This window comes from Heptranchias perlo, chromosome 4, assembly GCF_035084215.1.
Source record: "Heptranchias perlo isolate sHepPer1 chromosome 4, sHepPer1.hap1, whole genome shotgun sequence".
NCBI classification, from domain to species: Eukaryota; Metazoa; Chordata; class Chondrichthyes; order Hexanchiformes; family Hexanchidae; genus Heptranchias; species Heptranchias perlo.
The window spans coordinates 10,064,640-10,085,998 of NC_090328.1; the positions used below are offsets into that span (position 1 = coordinate 10,064,640).

The 21,359-nt window shown below is 46.5% G+C and overlaps 1 protein-coding gene across 2 annotated transcripts in view; it reads right to left on the minus strand.

Moving 5' to 3' along the window:
• Nucleotides 1-20,132, minus strand: part of LOC137320726 (probable ATP-dependent RNA helicase DDX60) — a 270,394-nt gene extending 250,262 nt beyond the window's left edge. For both annotated transcript variants that reach the window (XM_067982445.1, XM_067982447.1), the window contains exon 1: nucleotides 19,450-20,132. In XM_067982445.1, the coding sequence (XP_067838546.1) occupies nucleotides 19,450-19,882 (433 nt within the window). In that variant the 5' untranslated portion in view covers nucleotides 19,883-20,132. The remainder of the gene's footprint in view (nucleotides 1-19,449) is intronic.
• Nucleotides 20,133-21,359: the final 1,227 nt, after the last annotated feature.

The window sequence follows — 21,359 nt, forward strand, 5'->3', positions numbered from 1 at the left end:
GGTTGGAGGTCCTGTGCAGTGAAGAAGTCGTGCTCGAACTTGTGCATGAAAATGTTGGCGTATTGGGGAGCGAATTTGGTCCCCATGGCTGTTCCGTGTGTTTGGGTAAAGAACTGGTTATCGAAGGTGAAGACATTGTGATCCAGGATGAAGCGGATGAGTTGTAGGATGACGTCTGGAGATTGGCTGTTGTTGGTGTTGAGTATTGATGCTGTTGCAGCGATGCCGTCATCGTGGGGGATACTGGTGTAGAGTGCCGAGACGTCCATCGTGGTGAGAAGTGTTCCCGGTTCAACTGGTCCATGGGTGCTGAGTTTTTGTAGGAAGTCTGTAGTGTCGCGACAGAAGCTGGGGGTTCCCTGTACGATGGGTTTCAGGATGCCCTCGACGTATCCAGAGAGGTTCTCACACAGGGTTCCATTGCCTGATACGATAGGACGTCCGGGTGTGTTGGCTTTGTGTATCTTTGGGAGGCAGTAGAAGTCTCCCACGCGGGGAGTACGTGGGATGAGAGCACGTAGGATGCTTTGAAGGTCTGGATCGAAGGTCTTGATCAGTTTGTTGAGCTGGTGGGTGTGTTCTTTGGTCAGATCTGTGGGTAACTGTCTGTAGTGTTCCTGGTTGTCCAGTTGTCGGTATGCTTCTTTGCAATAGTCCGTTCTGTTCTGTATGACAATGGCTCCTCCTTTGTCCGCTGGTTTGATGACTATGTTGCGGTTGGTCTTGAGAGCGTCGATGGCGTTGCGTTGTGCTCAGGTGACATTCTGGACTGTCTTGTGAGTGCGGCTGATGAATCTGACATTGACGCATCTCCTGACAGCTTGAGCATACATGTCAAGCTTAGGGCAGCGACCCTCCGGAGGAGTCCAATTTGACTCTTTCTTCTTCGGCTGCTGTACCGCGGATCCCTCTGTCTGCTGTTCCGGATCGTTGATTGTCTCATTGGGTTCGCTGCTGAAATCTTAGGATTTTTGGAAGAATTCCCGGAGTCTCATTCTCCTGATGAATTCCTCTCTGTCCTTTCTCTCTGTCTGTGTAATTTGACACAATGTGTATTCAGCATACTGGGACCTACTGTTTTCCGTGGCTAACCTGTCTGAACACCAATGACACCTTTTGATTGGTATGATGGTGTCCCAACCTAATATAAGATATGCGATTTGAGAACCTCTTATTCACTCACTCACCTGACGAAGGGGATAATCTCCGAAAGCTTGTGATTTTAAAATAAAATTGTTGGACTATAACCTGGTGTTGTAAGATTCCTTACATTTCCCTAAAGGACATTAGTGAACCAGATGGGTTTTGTGGGGTGCCAGTCTTGCCGCCCCCAATGAACAGGCACCCGAGGGTGTGGCTGATCTCCAGGGCCTCCTCCTCTGCCTCTGTGAGGACCACTACTTGTTGTGGCCCCCCCTCCAGTCCTCGCCCTCTCCCGGGCATTTTGCACTTGCTTCTACTACAAAGGGGAGAAAGTACGGACGTGTGAGTGGGTGAGGGTGAAGTGGTCAGCTGGTGAATGCATTGCTTTGGTTGAGGCTGACCGTGAAAGAGGTGCATCAGAGGGTGAGTGTGAGACAGAGACATCACATTGGATCAGGATTGGGGTGAGTGCTAGTGGTGGGGCCACCAATGGGGAGTTGAGGATGCGCTCAGCAAGTGAAGATAAATTGAGGATGAGCCTTAAGTGGGTGTGAGGAGTGATGTGATGGAGTAGTGTCGGCAGTGGGGGGGTGGGTGATGGTGTGCAACACAGAATGCAGGAGAATCAGTAAGTGTACTCACTTTTGCTGACCTAGTTTGATCATTGAAACGCTTCCTGCACTGGATCCAAGTGCGGGATATGTTGCTCCTGCTGGTGACCTCCTCCGCCACCTCGAGCCAGGCAGAGGCAGGGAGCTTCCTCCTGTCGGCCAGGTAAAATAGTTCCCTCCTCCTCCTCAACCCGGCCAGCAGCACCTCAAGTGAGGCATTGCTGAATCTGGGAGCTCTATTCTCCATTCTTGCTCCATTCTGTCTCCTTCCTCCTTGGTTCAGCAAATCCATTGGTTCAATTGCCCTTTAAATCCAGACGCTCCAGACAGCAAGGGATGCGGGCGTGCAGTCCGCCCGCTGCACAGCTTTCAGATGGTAAATCCGGAAACAAGGCTAATGGCCACCAATTAAGTTGCGATCATGTGGGGAACGGTGAGTTTTTATCAGTCGGGTTACCTGCGCGCCCATTCACCCACTGCCCTTTTAAAACTGTGACCATGATGACTGAAACACTTATAGATAGCTGAAAAGGTTCCCACCACTTCACATTCCTGATCCCCACCGCTGAACTTTCCTAAACTCCACCGCTGAACTTTCCCGATCCCCACCGCTGAATTTTCCCGATCTGCACCGCTGAATTTTCCTGATCTCCACCGTTGAATTTTCCTGATCTCCACCCCTGAACTTTCCCGATCCCCACCGCTGAATTTTCCTGATCCCCGCCGTTGAATTTTCCTGATCTTCACCCCTGAACTTTCCTCATCCTCACCGCTCAACTTTCCTGATCTCCACCCCTAAACTATCCTGATCCTCACTGCTCAACTTTCCTGATTCCCACTTCCGAACTTTCCTGATCTCCACCGCTGAACTTTCCTGATCCCCACCGCTGAATTTTTCTGATTTCCCCACCGCTTCACCACCAAGACCACCTACTTCCATTTCCATAACACGGCCGTCTCCGCCCCTGCCTCAGCTCATCTGTTGCTGAAACCCTCATCCATGCTTTTGTTACCTCCAGACTTGACTATTCCAATGCTCTCTTGGCCGGCCTCCCATCTTCTACCTTCCATAAAATTGAGCTCATCCAAAACCGTGCTGCCCGTATACTAACTCGCACCAAGTCCGGTTCACCCATCATCCCTGTGCTCGCTGACCTACATTGGCTCCTGGTCCGGCAATGCCTCGATTTTAAAATTCTCATCCTTACTTTAAATCCCTCCATGGCCTTGCCCCTCCCTATCTCTGTAACCTCCTCCAACCCTGCAACCCTCCATGATCTCTGCACTCCTCCAATTTTGGCCTCTTGAGCATCCCCGATTTTAATCACTCCGCCATTGGTGGCCGTGCATAGGCCCTAAGAACTGGAATTCCCTCCCTAAATCTCTATCTCTCACTCCTCCTTTAAGACACTCCTTAAAATCTATCTCTTTAACCAATTTTTTGGTCATCTGTCCTAATATCTCCTGATGTGGCTCGGTGTCAAATTTTGTTTGATGATCGCCTTGTGGTGTTTTATTACGTTAAAGACATTATATAAATGCAAGTTGTTGTTGTTGAGAGAGAAGTAGCAAAGCAGAGGGATTCAGAGAGAGAGAGAGAGAGAGAGTTGCAGAAAGAAGGACCGAAAAGTCTGCCACCGCAGGAAAAGGAGGGACATACACACAGGGGGCTCCAACGCGTACATACCTCTGTTCAAGGTGTATCTGTGTCTTCAAATTTCCAGCCAGAGTTAGAAATAAGTCCGTACGAGGCTTAGCGGGGTAGGATGGACCGAGAAAAATTTGAAGAAGAGGATTTCAAATCGAATGCACTGGGAGACAGGGAGCCAGTATAGGATCTCAAGAACAGGAGTGATGGGCGAGCAGGGACAGGATATGGGCAGCTGTGTTTTGGACAGGTTGGAATTTATGGAGGGTGGATGATGGAATCCAGTGAGGAAAGCTTTGGAGTCTGGAGGTGACAAACGCACGGATGGGGTGGGAAAGAAAGTTGCAGTCTTGGTGACGGGGAGGATGTTGGGTTTGAAGCTCAGCTCAGGGTCAAACGGGACGCCAAGGTTTCGTAAGGTCTTGTCCAGACTGATCGCGTGTCCAGGAAGGGAGATAGAATCAATGGCAATGGAGTGGAATTGGTGGCAGAATGATGGCTTCAGTCTCAACACTCAGCAAAAGAAAGTTGTGACTCATCCAAGATTTGATTTTGGACACTCTCTGACAGCACAGAGGTAGTTGTGGGGTGGAGAGATCGAACTGGGTGTCGTCAACTGTTCGAGAGGATAGGTGTGTTCTTACTTATAATTTACTCCTCAAATCAACAGGGTTCATAAATATTGAATGTCAGATGCCACAGATTTATTAAGTATACAGTAATTGAACATACAATTAAAAAGCAGTACTTCAAATAAAACCTTGTTAGGGGGCTCAAATGTGTTACAGTTCTGAGCTCATTATCTTCGGCCTTTACGAATCCTAAGCATCTGTTCCAACACCCACTTTTTATATCTTTCTCTTGCCACTTCTACGCACGAACCCACATATTTCTGCAGTACCTAATACAACTCCATATAAGGTGAATTTTAATGAGCTTGTGCCTTGTCAATAAGTTTCGTTTTAACGAGTTCTGTTTTCGTAGACCGGGACAACTCACTTACCTTGTTATCTTATCGGTAGATTCACTCTTGTTACATATAAAAGAAAGAACTTGCATTTCCATAGCACCTTTCACGACCTCAGGACATCCCGAAGCACTTTACAGACAATGAAGTACTTGCTGAAGTGTTGTAATGTAGGAAACGTGGCAGCCAAATTGCGCACAGCAAGATCCCACAAACAGCAATGTGATAATGACCAGATAATCTGGTTTTTTTTCAGTGATGTTAGTTGAAGGATAAATATTGCCCAGGACGCCGGGGAGAACTCCACTGCTCTTCTTCGAAATAGTGGCCGTACAATCTTTTACATCCGCCCGAGAGGGCAGATGGGACCTCAGTGTAACATCTCATCAGAAAGACAGCCCCTCCGACAGTGCAGCACTCCCTCAGCACTGCACTGGAGTGCTATTCTACTTCTAATTGTAAGTCTGTACCATTCCATAACAATCTCCTGCTTCTAAGAATTTGCAGATGTTTCCTTCTGCAGAACTTGTTATCAACTGAGTAAAGCTCTCTGAGATATATGCATCGGTGTGTACTGGAACATCTTTTAATTAGGTTTATTGGTGACTAAACTGACCGTTGCTTCAAGGTCAGTCTTAATTCAACAGTTCAGTGGTCACTACATCTAAATTGACGTATACTTTCTTTCTCCAGAGGACACAGATTGAAGGTGATTGGCAAAAGAACCAAGTGGGAGATGAGGAGTTTTTTTTACGCAGCCAGTTGTTATGATCTGGAATGCACTAGGAACAATGGAGGTCCAAAGAGATTTGGGGGTCCATGAACACAGATCACTAAACTGTAGTGGTCAGGTACAAAAAATAAACAAAAAGGCGACTGGAATGTTAGCCTTTATAACGAGAGGGTTAGAATATAAAAGGGAGGAAGCTTTGCGACAGCTATACAAAGCCCTGGTTAGACCACATCTGGAGTACTGTGTACAGTTGTGGGCGCCGCACCTTACAAAGGCCTTGGAAGGAGTGCAGCGCAGATTCATCAGAATGTTACCAGGGCTCCAAGGGTTAAATTATGAGGAGCGATTACATCAACTAGGTTTGTATTCCCTGGAATTTGGAGGTTAAGGGGTGATTTGATTGATTTTGAAAGGAATTTTTTTTTTATTCGTTCACGGGATGTGGGTGTCACTGGTGAGGCCGGCATTTATTGCCCATCCCTAATTGCCCTCGAGAAGGTGGTGGTGAGCCGCCTTCTTGAACCGCTGCAGTCCATGTGGTGACGGTTCTCCCACAGTGCTGTTAGGAAGGGAGTTCCAGGATTTTGACCCAGCGACAATGAAGGAACGGCGATATATTTCCAAGTCGGGATGGTGTGTGACTTGGAGGGGAACGTGCAGGTGGTGTTGTTCCCATGCGCCTGCTGCTCTTGTCCTTCTAGGTGGTAGAGGTCGCGGGTTTGGGAGGTGCTGTTGAAGAAGCCTTGGCGAGTTGCTGCAGTGCATCCTGTGGAAGGTACACACTGCAGCCACTGTGCGCCGGCGGTGAAGGGAGTGAATGTTTAGGGTGGTGGATGGGGTGCCAATCAAGTGGGCTGCTTTATCTTGGATGGTGTCGAGCTTCTTGAGTGTTGTTGGAGCTGCACTCATCCAGGCAAGTGGAGAGTATTCCATCACACTCCTGACTTGTGCCTTGTAGATGGTGGAAAGGCTTTGGGGAGTCAGGAGGTGAGTCACTCGCCGCAGAATACCCAGCCTCTGACCTGCTCTCATAGCCACAGTATTTATATGGCTGGTCCAGTTAAGTTTCTGGTCAATGGTGACCCCCAGAATGTTGATGGTGGGGGATTCGACGATGGTAATGCCGTTGAATGTCAAGGGGAGGTGGTTAGACTCTCTCTTGGAGATGGTCATTGCCTGGCACTTATCTGGCGCGAATGTTACTTGCCACTTATGAGCCCAAGCCTGGATGTTGTCCAGGTCTTGCTGCATGCGGGCTCGGACTGCTTCATTATCTGAGGGGTTGCGAATGGAACTGAACACTGTGCAGTCATCAGCGAACATCCCCATTTCTGACCTTATGATGGAGGGAAGGTCATTGATGAAGCAGCTGAAGATGGTTGGGCCTAGGACACTGCCCTGAGGAACTCCTGCAGCAATGTCCTGGGGCTGAGATGATTGGCCTCCAACAACCACTACCATCTTCCTTTGTGCTAGGTATGACTCCAGCCACTGCAGAGTTTTCCCCCTGATTCCCATTGACTCCAATTTTACAAGGGCTCCTTGGTGCCACACTCGGTCAAATGCTGCCTTGATGTCAAGGGCAGTCACTCTCACCTCACCTCTGGAATTCAGCTCTTTTGTCCATGTTTGGACCAAGGCTGTAATGAGGTCTGGAGCCGAGTGGTCCTGGCGGAACCCAAACTGAGCATCGGTGAGCAGGTTATTGGTGAGTAAGTGCCGCTTGATAGCACTGTCGACGACACCTTCCATCACTTTGCTGATGATTGAGAGTAGACTGATGGGGCGGTAATTGGCCGGATTGGATTTGTCCTGCTTTTTGTGGACAGGACATACCTGGGCAATTTTCCACATTGTCGGGTAGATGCCAGTGTTGTAGCTGTACTGGAACAGCTTGGCTCGAGGCGCAGCTAGTTCTGGAGCACAAGTTTTCAGCACTACAGCTGGGATGTTGTCGGGGCCCATAGCCTTTGCTGTATCCAGTGCACTCAGCCGTTTCTTGATATCATGTGGAGTGAATCGAATTGGCCGAAGACTGGCTTTCGTGATGGTGGGGATATCGGGAAGAGGCTGAGATGGATCATCCACTCGGCACTTCTGGCTGAAGATGGTTGCAAACGCTTCAGCCTTGTCTTTTGCACTCACGTGCTGGACTCCACCATCATTGAGAATGGGGATGTTTGCAGAGCCTCCTCCTTCCGTTAGTTGTTTAATTGTCCACCACCATTCACGACTGGATGTGGCAGGACTGCAGAGCTTTGATCTGATCCATTGGTTGTGGAATTGCTTAGCTCTGTCTATAGCTTGTTGCTTCCGCTGTTTAGCATGCATGTCGTCCTGAGTTGTTGCTTCACCAGGTTGGCACCTCATTTTTAGGTACGCCTGGTGCTGCTCCTGGCATGCTCTTCTACACTCCTCATTGAACCAGGGTTGATCCCCAGGCTTGTTGGTAATGGTAGAGTGAGGAATATGCCGGGCCATGAGGTTGCAGATTGTGCTGGAATACAATTCTGCTGCTGCTGATGGCCCACAGCGCCTCATGGATGCCCAGTTTTGAGCTGCTAGATCTGTTCTGAATCTATCCCATTTAGCACGGTGGTAGTGCCACACAACACGTTGGATGGTGTCCTCAGTGCGAAGACGGGACTTCATCTCCACGAGGACTGTGCGGTGGTCACTCCTACCAATACTGTCATGGACAGATGCATTTGCGACAGGTAGATTGGTGAGGACGAGGTCAAGTAAGTTTTTCCCTCGTGTTGGTTCGCTCACCACCTGCCGCAGGCCCAGTCTAGCAGCTATGTCCTTCAGGACTCGGTCAGTAGTGGTGCTACCGAGCCACTCTTGGTGATGGACATTGAAGACCCCCACCCAGAGTACATTTTGTGTCCTTGCTACTCTCAGTGCTTCCTCCAAATGGTGCTCAACATGGAGGAGGACTGATTCATCAGCTGAGGGAGGGCGGTCGGTGGTAATCAGAAGGTTTCGTTGCTCATGTTTGACCTGATGCCATGAGATTTCATGGTGTCCGGAGTCAATGTTGAGGACTCCCAGGGCCACTCCCTCCTGACTGTATATCACTGTACCGCCACCTCTGGTGGGTCTGTCCTGCCGGTGGGACAGGACGTACCCAGGGATGGTGATGGAAGAGTCTGGGATGTTGGCTGAAAGATATGATTCTGTGAGTATGGCTGTGTCAGGCTGTTGCTTGATTGGTCTGTGGGACAGCTCTCCCAATTTTGGCACAAGTCCCCAGACTTGTTAGTAAGGAGGACCTTGCAGGGTCGACTGGGCTTGGTGTTTTGCCGTTGTCGTGTCCGGTGCCTAGTGGTCCGATGCCGGGTGGCCCGTCCGGTTTTATTCTTATTATGACTTTTCATCGCGAGATTTTACAACTGAGTGGCTTGCTGGGCCATTTCAGAGGGCAATTAAGAATCAACCACATTGCTGTGGGTCTGGAGTCACATATAGTCCAGACCGGGTAAGGACGGCAGGTTTCCTTCCCTAAAGGGCATTAGTGAACCAGATGGGTTTTTACGACAATCCGGTAGTTTCATAGCCATCATCACTGATACTAGTATTTTAATTCCAGATTTTTATTTAATTAATTGAATTTAAATTCGCCAGCTGCCGTGGCGGGATTTGAACTTATGACTCTGGATTTTAGTCCAGGCCTCTGGATTACTAGCCCAGTAACATAACCACTATGCTACCGTACCTGCCTGGAAGGTAGGGGTAGATGGAGAGAAACTTTTTCCGCTGGTGGGGGAGTCGAGGACAAGGGGACATAACCTTAAAATCAGAGCCAGGCCATTCAGGAGAGAAGTTCGGAAACACTTCTTCACACAAAGGGTAGTAGAAGTGTGGAACCCTCTCCCACAAAAAGCAGTAGATGCTCAATTGATCATTTTAAATCTGAGATCGATAGATTTTTGCTCGCCAAAGGTATTAAGGGATATGGAGCCAAGGCGGGTAAATGGAGTTAGGATACGGATCAGCCATGATCTAACTGAATCGCGGAACAGGCTCGAGGGGCTGAATGGCCTCCTCCTGTTCCTGTGTTGCTATGTTCCTACTATCTGAAAGGACGGTGGAAGCAGATTCAATAGTAACTTTCAAAAGGGAATTAAATAAATACTTGAAAAGGAAAAATTTGAAGGCCAAGGGGAACGAGCAGGGGGGGGGGGGTGGGACTAATTGGATTGCTCTTTCAAAGAGCCGGCACAGGCACGATGGGCCGAATGGCCTCCTTCTGTGCTGTAAGATTCCATGACTCAACAGGCAAAAGCTAAAGGTTACTGTTACTACAATATAAAGTGAAATCAATAGCAGTATAACATTGGCAAACTTTAGGACAATCTGGTTAACCCTTTCCTTACACAGCATACATGTGCAAGCTGATCTCCCCGCCTGTGGTTGACATCACTGAGGGGCAGCACATAGATGAGGAAAAGGAGAGAAACGAGGATAGATCCTTGGTTGGGGTGGGGGGGGGGGGGGGAATGCAGAGGTGATGGTGCGGGGAAAGGAAAGGAAAACATTGCTGGAAACGTGCCCCTTGGGTCTGGACAGGTAGGAGATGAACCATGAAAGGGAGCTCCCATGTAGCTGGGCAAGGTGACTGAGGAGGACAGTGGCTTCCACCATGTGAAAATGCATTGGAGAGGCTGAGGAGGGAGATCGCAACACAATCGCAGTCACAGTCACGGAAGATGGCATCGATACCTGGCCAAGGCGATCTTGATGCTGTAAACATGGTTGGAATCATAGTTGTTATGATCTGGAATGCACTGCCTGAAAGGGCGGTGGAAGCAGATTCAATAGTAACTTTCAAAAGGGGATAGGATAAATATTTGAGGGGGAAAAATTTTGCAGGGCTATGGGGAAAGAGCAGGGGGGAGTGGGACTAATTGGATAGCTCTTTCAAAGAGCCGGCACAGGCACGATGGGCCGAATGACCTCCTTCTGTGCTGCATCATTCTATGATTGTGAATGAGACTGGAGGGATTCGGACAAGGATTTCAGGAGAACTGGGAGGTTCTGACATGCTCAAGGGAAAGGGAAATTAGAGACTGGGTGAATATTTAGATGGGACAGCTGAGTCAGGATGGATTTTTATAAGGAGGGGACTGATGACAGTGTTTTTTTTTGAAGAATAGAGGGACAGTGCCTTTGGAAAGGGAGCTGTTAACAATGTCAGCTATAATGGGGTCAAAGAGCGGTAAGAAGGTGACCAGGAGTTCAGTGGGGAGAGGATGATAAGAGCAGGAGGTGTGTCTCATGGAAGGGAGGAGTTTAGAGAATATAGAGGGGAGATGAGGGAGAGAGTGCAAAGTGATGATGGGCTCAGGGCTGGGGTGGGAGAAGTAGAAGAGAAAACCTTAAAACTTACCTCTTTGACCAAGCTTTTGGTCATCTGTCCTTACGTGGCTCGGTATCAAATCCTGTCTGATAATCGCTCCTGTGAAGCGCCTTGGGACGTTTTTACTATGTTAAAGGCGCTATATAAATGCAGGTTTTTGTTGTTGTTGTTGGAAAAAGTGGCAACGGAAACTGGATAGAGGGCATCAGCCTTAGAGAAGAAGCAGTCAATGAACTCCTTGCATTTGGTGCTGGAAGTGAGGGTGGAGGGGGCTAAAGAAGGGTGTTTGAGGGGACAGTTAGTCATGGCGAAGAGGGACCCTTGTATTGTTTTTGTCCTCCAGAATAATTTTGGGAATAATAGACTGAGGGGAGCCAAACCGTATTTTTTTATTGTTCGTTCATGGGATGTGGGCGTCGCTGGCGAGGAACAGCATTTATTGCCCATCCCTAATTACCCTCGAGAAGGTGGTGGTGGTATCTTCCCAGCTTCGGAGCTCCAGGTGAATCATTGAGAACCACTAAACCCCTGAGCATATGGTAAGCATGAGGTAATAGTCTCTGGAAATTAGCCAATCTTAAGAATAAATTCTTGCATTAATTTAGCGCAAAGTACAAGTACTAATCAGTATAATGGTAGGGTTAGGTGAAGAGAGGTGGGAGGAGGCTCGTGTGGAGCATAAACACCGGCATGTCGGGCCGAATGGCCTGTTAGCGTGCTGTACATTCCGTGCAATGCTCGAGTTGTTCAGGACTGCTTAGGGCAGTGGAGGTTCCACCAGTTTTCCTCTGCCAGTTTTTCAGGCGAGAAACGGGCGGGCAGCAGTTGGAAAAATCGCCATTTAACAACACCAACTGCTCGCATTTATGTCGCAAAACGTCCCACGCTGCTTCACAGGCGCGTAATCAGACAAAAAATTTGACACCGAGCCACATAAGGAGATATTAGGACAGGTGACCAATAGCTTGGTCAAAGAGGTAGGTTTTAAGAAGTGTCTTAAAGAAGGAGAGAGAGGTAGCGAGGCGTAGAGGTTTAGGGAGGGAATTCCAGAGCTTAGGACCTGGGCAGCTGAAGGCACGGCTGCCAATGGAGGAGCGATGAGAGTCAGGAATGCGCAAGAGGCCAGAATTGGAGGAGCGCAGAGATCTCGGAGGGTTGCAGGGCTGGAGGAGGTTACAGAGATAGGGAGGGGCGAGGCCATAGAGGGATTTGAAAACGAGGATGAGAATTTTAAAATCGAGGCATTGCTTAACAAAACATAAGATGGAGAAGGGTGAGGAATATTTTCAGGCCTTCCCAGCTCACCTACCCAGAAAGAACCGACAATAGCCTCATACGTAGAACGTACAGTGCCATTCGGCCCGACATGCCGGTGTTTATGCTCCACACGAGCCTCCTCCCACCCCTCTTCATTTAATCTTATCAGCGTAACCTTCTATTCCTTTCTCCCTCATCCCCTTAAATGCATCTATGCTATTCGTCTCAACTGCTCGTTGTGGTGACGAGTTCCACATTCTCATAACCGCACCCAACTTTTTTCTTGCATCATTCCTGCCCAGCCTCAACATGTTAACCAGAGGTGCAACCAGATATTTAATAAGATCAACCTGTCGGGAGGGAAGCCTGGGCAGTTCTCGGGCTGGGAGTGAGAGAAACAGGAGGACATAACTTGTGCTAGAGAAACCTCCAGTGTTACACCTATGCTGTTGATCAATCCTTGAGCAAAGATCGTCCTTGATATCGATCCCAAATGCGGACTTTGCTCATTTGAACCCGTGTCCTTTTGTTCCACGTTCACTCCTAGTTAGAAACAAGCGGTCCCAATTTTTAATCCACCCCACCACCCCCGTCTGGCGGAAACGGGGCAGTTAAAATGAGGGGCAGCGACTTACACCCTCCGATCCCGCTGCCCCTCCCACCGTGTCCCGATGTTAGCCTGCTGGGCGAGCAGGACATCCAACCCAAGCGAACGGGATCTTGGACCATAGATCGCCCGTTCCTTCATCGTCGCTGGGTCAAAATCCTGGAACTCCCTTCCTAACAGCACTGTGGGAGAAACTTCACCACACGGACTGCAGCGGTTCAAGAAGGCGGCTCACCACCACCTTCTCCAGGGGCAATTAGGGATGGGCAATAAATGCCGGCCTCGCCAGCGGCGCCCACATCCCGTGAGAATCCCTACGTGGTCAGTTTTTAATAAAATATTAAAATGCCTATGTGGCAAAGAAGCAGAATGCAAAATGGTTAGAAAGGGTTAATTAGTTAGTAACTGAGATTGATACAAGTGGCCTGGCCCTCCTGCTGGGCCATATGTTTGCGTAGTCAGCAGGCCTGCATTGTCTTATCAATGATAGTTGTAAACAATTTTACAACACCAAGTTATAACTTGGTGTTGTAAAATTGTTTACAATTGTCAACCCCAGTCCATCACCGGCATCTCCACATCATGATTATCAATGATAGGTCTTTGATGTGAGTCAAGGACTGGTCTGAATGTCTCCATGTTTATGGCAGATCAATATAGGGAACGAGCTTAGCCAAAGTTGAAAGACATTCCAGGTTGGGAGATAAGGAACAGAAGGAACAGGGAAGAACATTCCAAGTTGGAAAGTGAGGAAGTTATCCCCTTTGATGTCTAACAGCAGCATGATCAGCACATGGACGATTTATGATTGGCCGGAAATAATGTAACCTCGCATGGCAACCTATGCCCGGCTTATGATTGGTGTTGACCCTCGTTAAGTATGTTCCAACCCTATTGATTTGTATAAAAACGTGTGGATTTCTGTATGTTTTTGTTCTTGCTCTGCCAGCATAGAGGGACTCTATCAGGAGTCCAAATCAATGCTGCAGACTAAGAACCCTGCTATTAAAGATGTGTTGAACTTTAAAATGTATTCGACTTCAGTTATTACTGAACCAGACTGAGGGGATAGAATCCGGATCGTCATTTGGTGGCAGCGGTGGGATCTTAACGGTCGTTCACCGAGAGTTCGCGGAGTAAGAGGCGGATTGTCTCAGACACGGAGGAAGGAAATGGCGCCCCGATGTAAGTAGTCTTAATTTACTATGTCGGTTTTCCTCCAATCCGTCAGTCTGACGACGAATCGTCCAATCGCTAACACTCGTGTGCGTCCTTACAAGATTCAGGTCAGTCTGGCGAATACACAGAAATAGCAGGAAGAGGTCAGTGGTCGAATATCACTGAGGGAATAACGTGTAAGCGGTAGGTCAGTGGTTAATATCACTGAGGGTAGTCAGGGTTTAAGTTCCTGATGATTGGATATAAACAGGAACTATTGATAAAACTTAGATGCCGGAAAAAAAAGGCTCAGGAATTAATTTGGAAAATAACAGAGGTACCTCAGCCAAAGAACTAATTGCTTTATGGAGACAGTACTGTAAAAAATATGGATAGAATTAAGTGACTAGACAAATGTTTAAAAGACAGAGACCCGAAAAAGAAAGGTTTTGTTGTTTAAGTGTACTGTCCCTTTAAAAAGCCTGTCTTGATCAGTGTTTTTTTTGTCTGTGTTGTGGGCCACACCCCCTTCTTACTGTGTCTTGTGTGTTTTCTTCCTTTGTGTAATGTATCTGTCTTGTCGTGTGTTTAATTCTGATACTGCTGAATTAAAATTGGAGTTATTGAGGTTAAGTGACCTATTAAATTCTGGTTCTTATAAAGTGTGGGCATGTTAAATTCCAGACATGGAATCTTCAAAAAATTGGCATTTTGATTGTTTATTTTGTGATTGGCTGTGGTTTAAAAAGAGGTTAAAAATTAACGGGATACATTAAAAAAACTATCAGGATCATTGTGATAGGAAAAGTCGGAAAGCTGGAACAGCTCGGAGCGTTGATTATAATCACATCCATTAAAAGTATGTGAAAAAATAGTGTGCAAAAATATAGTACAAAGCAATCCACAAATGTGAGAAGTAAAAAATCAGTCAAACCTGTGTGAAGTGAAATTTTGAAGGTGGGAACTTAATCTCAAAAGGGAGAAGGATCAAGTTACTCCTACCACAAGAGCAAGTTAATATTAACCCCTTCCATCCCAAGAAGCCAGACTGTCATGCCAAGAGCAGTTCAAACAGATAGAAATGACCCAGTCGGTTGAGAACTGTCTGAGGCTTGCCCAGAACACAGGTGAACATGAGGTAACAATTGGTATAGGTTATATTAGTAAAATTGTCCCAATCACTCGGAAATGCCAAAGGCTACAATTGACTGAGATATAAGTTTTCACGCTACAGTGAAAAATTGATTAGAAAGGAATGTAAAACAAATCATATGAAAAGGAAGCATAGGTTAGACAATTGGAAGTCCATTACTTGAGCTATGTACTGACACAGGGTACTAAACGCCTATCAGTTTTACCCTGCCATAGTATGATAAGGAAGTTTTGACAAGTTCTGGGGCTATTCAATTTTATTTGAAATTAATAGTAGAATACAAGATCTGACCAAAGAGGGGAGACCTTCCCTGACAAATTATATAACTCGCATTGAGACTGCTAAGAAAACTCAACAATTAGATCAACACCTCCTAACTCAAGTGTTAAAACAAAGAGCCACATGGAATGGAGGTGGACATCGTAAAAAGAGATAGGCAAATATGGAGACGTAAAGATCTGTGATAAGTGATATAGCAACTGCCTTTGCCTCAGTTGTTAACACCATTGATTTGACAACATTAGATCAAAAGGTCAGAGATTTAGGGTCTCGCATTAAAGATATATTAAAAGATAACTGAAAATACAGATAAGGAATTGTCTGAGGATCAAATGCTGACCATATATTTGCAAAGGATAGCTACAGTGCTAGAAACACATGCCCAAACCATTAATAAATTAATAAAAGAGGAATATAACGTATCTTAGCAGGCGGCTGCTAATGATATCTGCTTAATGTGGTTACATCTTGAAAACACAGAGATTAGGACTTGGAGTTAGAAATTCCAGTCTGCAGCCCTGCGTACATCTGTATGTGGGAGAGACCGTGTTTATTTCAGACAGGCTGCGTGCTTCAGAGAGAGGGCGAGAGTGGAACTCGGCAAATTCTCTCTCCTGTTTTGTTTTCTAAATTTGTTTTGGGTATAGGGATTATTCCTTTGGATAAATAAATAATAAATGAAGATTTGACAAATTAATCACTTGGGCTCTCAAGAAGAGCCGCAATGGATTTTCTGTGTTTCTTTTAAAACAGGTGACCCTGGTTTTTTTTTGGGACCACGTGAGTGTTGATGGTGCAGGATTACCAAGAGTAGTTACAAAGTTACGGTGCAACCTTTGCTGGAGAAATTTGGTGCAGGAAACGATCCAGTGGTGTTAAAGATTTAAGACTTTAGCTGCAGACATCAGCAGATACCAAATGTCACAGCGTGGTGATATCAACCTGATTCTCTTCTTTTGAAAACATTTTGATTTGTTTTGTTTTAACCTATTTGTTGTCTTCCGAGACAGAGTGCTCGAGGTGGGGAGATATGGGAATTTCTCTAAAGTCATTGAATTGGGCATGATAAAAAATCAATCTGGCATAAATATACAATCTAGTGGAAGTCAGGAAAGTGTAGTTGAGAATAGTAAATTGATAGCTTTCTCGTGGAGATATTTGTGTCCTTGCCTATAATGAATAATGAGAAAACTACACTCAAAGCCTGGCCACTACCCTGACATCGGGACCATGCAGGGGGAGATAAGCACTCTAGATAACCTGAAAACCTAAGAATGGCTACAGTGGACATAAAAGATACAAATGTATGTTGCCATCATCTGAAACGGAGATCAGGATGAAGAACATGATTACAAAGGCCTATGGCCTGGTGAGCTATTGCAACCACTCTTTAAACAAACCAGTTGCTTTTACAGGACTGAATCCTACAGGACATATGATGTGTGCCATGGAGAATGTTCGGAAATACCATGAGAATGAAGAGACTGGCCAGCAGAAAGTTAATATCCAAGAACACTAAGCTCATTCCTATGAGATGCTGCTAGTATGCGGAGATACATGAAGAAGATACAGTGAAGAATGAGTCTCAGACAGGCTCAGTTACTTGACAACAGCACAACAGGAAAATGGTTAATGTGGTCCAGGCGAGTGAGAAATCCTTTTAAATAAGGCACTGACACATGGTCCATAGAGAAACCAACTAATTAATGAGACAGTCAGGAAACACTGGTATCAATCAAAAGGACTGAAATTAAAGTAAAGAGGGACACAGTAATTTGGATTTCCAAAATTCAGGGTTAGGTTCCCATCAGTTAACAATAAAATTGGGAGAAACAATATTTAGAAGATATCCGCACGATGGATACAAAATTACAAGATTATGAGGGGCCCAGATAAAGTAGACAGGAAGTACCTGTTTCCCCAAGCAGAGGGTTCAAGAACTAGAGGACGTAGATTTAAGCTGATTGGCTGGAACAAAATTAAAGGGATGTGTTACTAGACATGCTGTCACTGTGTGTCCACATAGTGTTGGACACAGCCTAGAAGCACAGTGTGGGTTTAATAATACCGGTACCAATCGGGATATTAACTGTACCATGGAGGCCCTAGAGGTGGATCTAAAACCCACTTAAGTGGTATATGCCGGAGAGGGCGAATACTGTGTTACAACTAATTTGAAAACGTTTAAATATGCCAATCTAACTTGTGATATTTTAAGTCCAGAATTCTACTCCATTTCTGAAGTCCTGGTTCGGATTGGACCCGAGGAACTGGTAGAGATACATCGGCATAACCTCACCACCTTACAAGTTTCTGAGAATGTCAGAAAGGACTTCAAAGCATATCAGGACACATTTGGGTATCTGACACCCCTGTTGCCTAAATACTTGAAAGCATTGCGAATGGAGATACGCCTCTCCTAGAAGGTTTGTTATAACCTACAACAGGACAATAACAACATTAAGCATGACATTGACCAAATTAAAGTCACCACCTGGTGAAATGACCTCTGGAATTTTGGACTGAATATACAGATCCATCCTTGGATTAGATTAATTTCATATGTATTAGTCGTAGTGCAGTTTGTTGTAATGTGCTTCTTGATTTTCATTGCATGTAATCAATGTAAGCAGAGGATGAAGGGTTTGGCAAAGATAGTAAAACAGAGCCTGGGTGAGAATGTCCCCATTGTCTCTGTGGTTTCAACTAAGAACACATCTTAATGGTACCGGGAGTAGCACCCGCTGGGGTAAGGTGCATGTAAAAGGGAAGACAATTATAGTTTGATAGGATTATCAGATGCTCTGCCTCTCTTCCACCCGGACTGGTGGCCAACACGAAGGGAACCTGGTTAAGATGAGGTACAGCATCTAATGGGATATTGTAGGGAGAATTTGGATTAAGGGATATAATGGGGAGGGCACCAATTCACAGGTGTAAAATGGTCTAAAAGGTACCATTCAGTCTAGTTAGGCTGGAAACAAAATATAAAGCACCATGGGATATTTGACTATGTTAGCCTTTTCAAACTAACATGAATAGGTTTAGCTGACCGAGGACATTCGCAACTTACTTGAGAGATGTTTAGAAGGAGTCTGTTCCTGAGAACAGATAAGAGTACAAAGACGTATTGATGAAACATGTCTGTGTTCTATTGGGACTTCTCCAGTTCAAGGGCTAGTCATATTCATTGTTATAATTCTTATAGTTTATTGCTTACTTAAATGTTGCTGCACTGCAGAACCTGCAGAACCAGTGAGCACCGTAATAATTGGTTATCATGATATGATAAAAGGGGGGAATGAGAATCCCTACGTGGTCAGTTTTTAATAAAATATTAAAATGCCTATGTGGCAAAGAAGCAGAATGCAAAATGGTTAGAAAGGGTTAATTAGTTAGTAACTGAGATTGATACAAGTGGCCTGGCCCTCCTGCTGGGCCATATGTTTGCGTAGTCAGCAGGCCTGCATTGTCTTATCAATGATAGGTCTTTGATGTGAGTCAAGGACTGGTCTGAATGTCTCCATGTTTATGGCAGATCAATATAGGGAACGAGCTTAGCCAAAGTTGAAAGACATTCCAGGTTGGGAGATAAGGAACAGAAGGAACAGGGAAGAACATTCCAAGTTGGAAAGTGAGGAAGTTATCCCCTTTGATGTCTAACAGCAGCATGATCAGCACATGGACGATTTATGATTGGCCGGAAATAATGTAACCTCGCATGGCAACCTATGCCCGGCTTATGATTGGTGTTGACCCTCGTTAAGTATGTTCCAACCCTATTGATTTGTATAAAAACGTGTGGATTTCTGTATGTTTTTGTTCTTGCTCTGCCAGCATAGAGGGACTCTATCAGGAGTCCAAATCAATGCTGCAGACTAAGAACCCTGCTATTAAAGATGTGTTGAACTTTAAAATGTATTCGACTTCAGTTATTACTGAACCAGACTGAGGGGATAGAATCCGGATCGTCACCGTGAACGAATTTTAAAAAATCTTGTTTAAATATGCAGATCGGGGCCCGATTGCGACACCTGAAATGTTAGTCGGAAGGCCGAGCCAGGAGGGGGGGAGGGGAGTGGTGGGGTGGGGGGTGGGGAGTAGGGGGGAGGGGAGTGGCGGGGCGGGGTGGGGAGTAGGGGGGAGGGGAGTGGCGGGGTGGGGAGTGGTGGGGCGGGGTGGGGGGCAGTGAAGGCTTCCCCATCAGAAGAGGCCAGGCAGGTAAGTTTTCAAATTTTATTTGAGGCGTCCATTGTGAGCCAGGAGGGGCGGGGAGGGCTCCTCTGAACCCCACAAGGAGGCGGATCGGGCTGGGCCCGGGCAGGAGTCGGAGAGAGTTCATGGAAATGTCCCCGGACACCCTCAACCCCGGCCCTCCCTCACCCCCGAGGTACGCCGCCCGTTTCGGGGCTCGCTTTCACCGTCCCCGCGCCCCCCCCCCCCCCTCCCTCCCCCATTAAAAATCGGAGCCAGTGTTCTCCACACTTTTATGTTCTCCAAAGGAGAGGGGAGATTTCAAATCTATATTTACCAGCTGACGGTGCTCTGCCTTTCCCAGAGAAAAGGTCTTTTCTGACTTTTGACCCCTCAGCTCCAGCCTGTGAGATGTCAAGTTCTTCATCTGACTCATCCGAGTCCAAGGACTCGGGAAACACCTCGGCATCCATTAAGTCCTCGTCCGAATTTGATAGGATTCCTCCCACAGCTTCCTCGTCCAGACTGTCTGCATATTCATCGTCCAGACTGTCAGACGCTTCCTCGTCCGAGTCATCCGCGTCTCCCCCGTCCAGACTGGCAGACCTTTCCTTATCCAGAGCGCCAGAGGAACTTCCTTCCTCCAGGTTGTCCCAACCTTCTAGATCCCAATCCCTGGAGGTCGAGGAGGACCTTGGCTGCTTGCTTCTGGTTGGCGTTGATTGGTGAAGTGGTTCAGGGCCAGCCCCGGTTCCAGATGCTGCTGCCATCCCTAAGTTCTTTCTCAGTCCCCGAAAGTCACTTGTTGGCCCTTCTCCTGAACCTGTTCGCGTCTCCACAACTCAGCCGGATCTTTCCATGCCTCCCGTCGGATCCTCCACTCCCACTGTCCCAGGTCCTGGTTATTCTCAAGTCAGTGGATACCCAGCCCCCGCCTCACTTCAGTCACATCCACCTGAGGTGAACTAACTGGTCCAGAACACCAACACACTGCAGTTACCGTGACCGATAAATGCTGTGCAGGCTACTGCAGTGGCAATCATTTATATTCTCGAAAGTGAAACTGCCTGTGGGTTCTTATGCATTATCCAATTCAGCTAAGTTTCGTTTCTCTTCACAGAGTACGATGAACGCTGGGCAGATTACTGCAACAGCAATCATTTATATTCTCGAAAGTGAAACTGCCTGTGTGGTCTTATGCATTATCTGATTCAGCTAAGTTTCGTTTCTCTTCACAGAGCAATCCCACAAATGGATTAGAAGGTGGGATGTCAGGGAGATACAGTCAAGAAAGGGAACAACAATTAATTATCTGAGGTTAAAACAAATATTTTTTTAATGGCCATCTGATTATGATTCACTTAGTGGGATTAAACAGCAAATGATGCTAGCTCAATTGCTAATTTTAAATCTGAGATAGATAGCTTTTTGCCAACCAAAGGCAGGAATATGGAGTTAGACCACAGATCAGCCATGATCTGATCAAATGGCAGAGGGTGCTCGAGGGGCTGAATGGCCTACTCCTGTTCCTATGTTCCAATGGTCCTATTAGTGGCCTTTTCACAACAAAACCTATCTGTGATGACATGGCCTTCAGTACTGACCATGTGCTGTGATGGAAGATAAAATCAGGCGGGTTTCAAATTATTCCCAGTGTGTATTGGTGGCTTTCTCGCTCTGCCTCTCGCTGTTGCTGTGTCCCTGCGGCTTCGTTTTCTCTCTGACCCTGTGCATATGCGTTTTCTCTCTGTTTCCCCGTGTGTGTCTTTAATTGGCGTCTCTTTCTTTCTCTCTTAATATGTATCCGTAGTTTTACATACTGTAAAACTATTGGGAATAGGGACAAATTGACATTTGATGCATGACGCTATTTACCATCTAGCCGGGTTGCTTGGTTTGCCGAGTAAGTTGCCTATTTTTGCTGAATGGTAAGACAATGTGGTGAAAAAAAGCTGAACACTGCTGGCAGAGAAACGATGAGGGAAATCGGACCATAACTCTCCGAAAACTGGGAGCGGTGGAACAAAAATTAGATAAATGAATAATCCTCATGACTACCCAACGACAGAGAAACAGATACAACGGCTCCAAGAACAGTTGAGAGTTAAGAGAGATAGTATATGTACAATGACCCAAGCGGGTGGTGATGGAGACGAGGTAGACGGGGGAAGGGTTGGCAGAGGAGGCTACGAACTACCGCTCCCCAGACAATAAAGGAGACTATGTTGGTATGAGAGCGGAATTGAT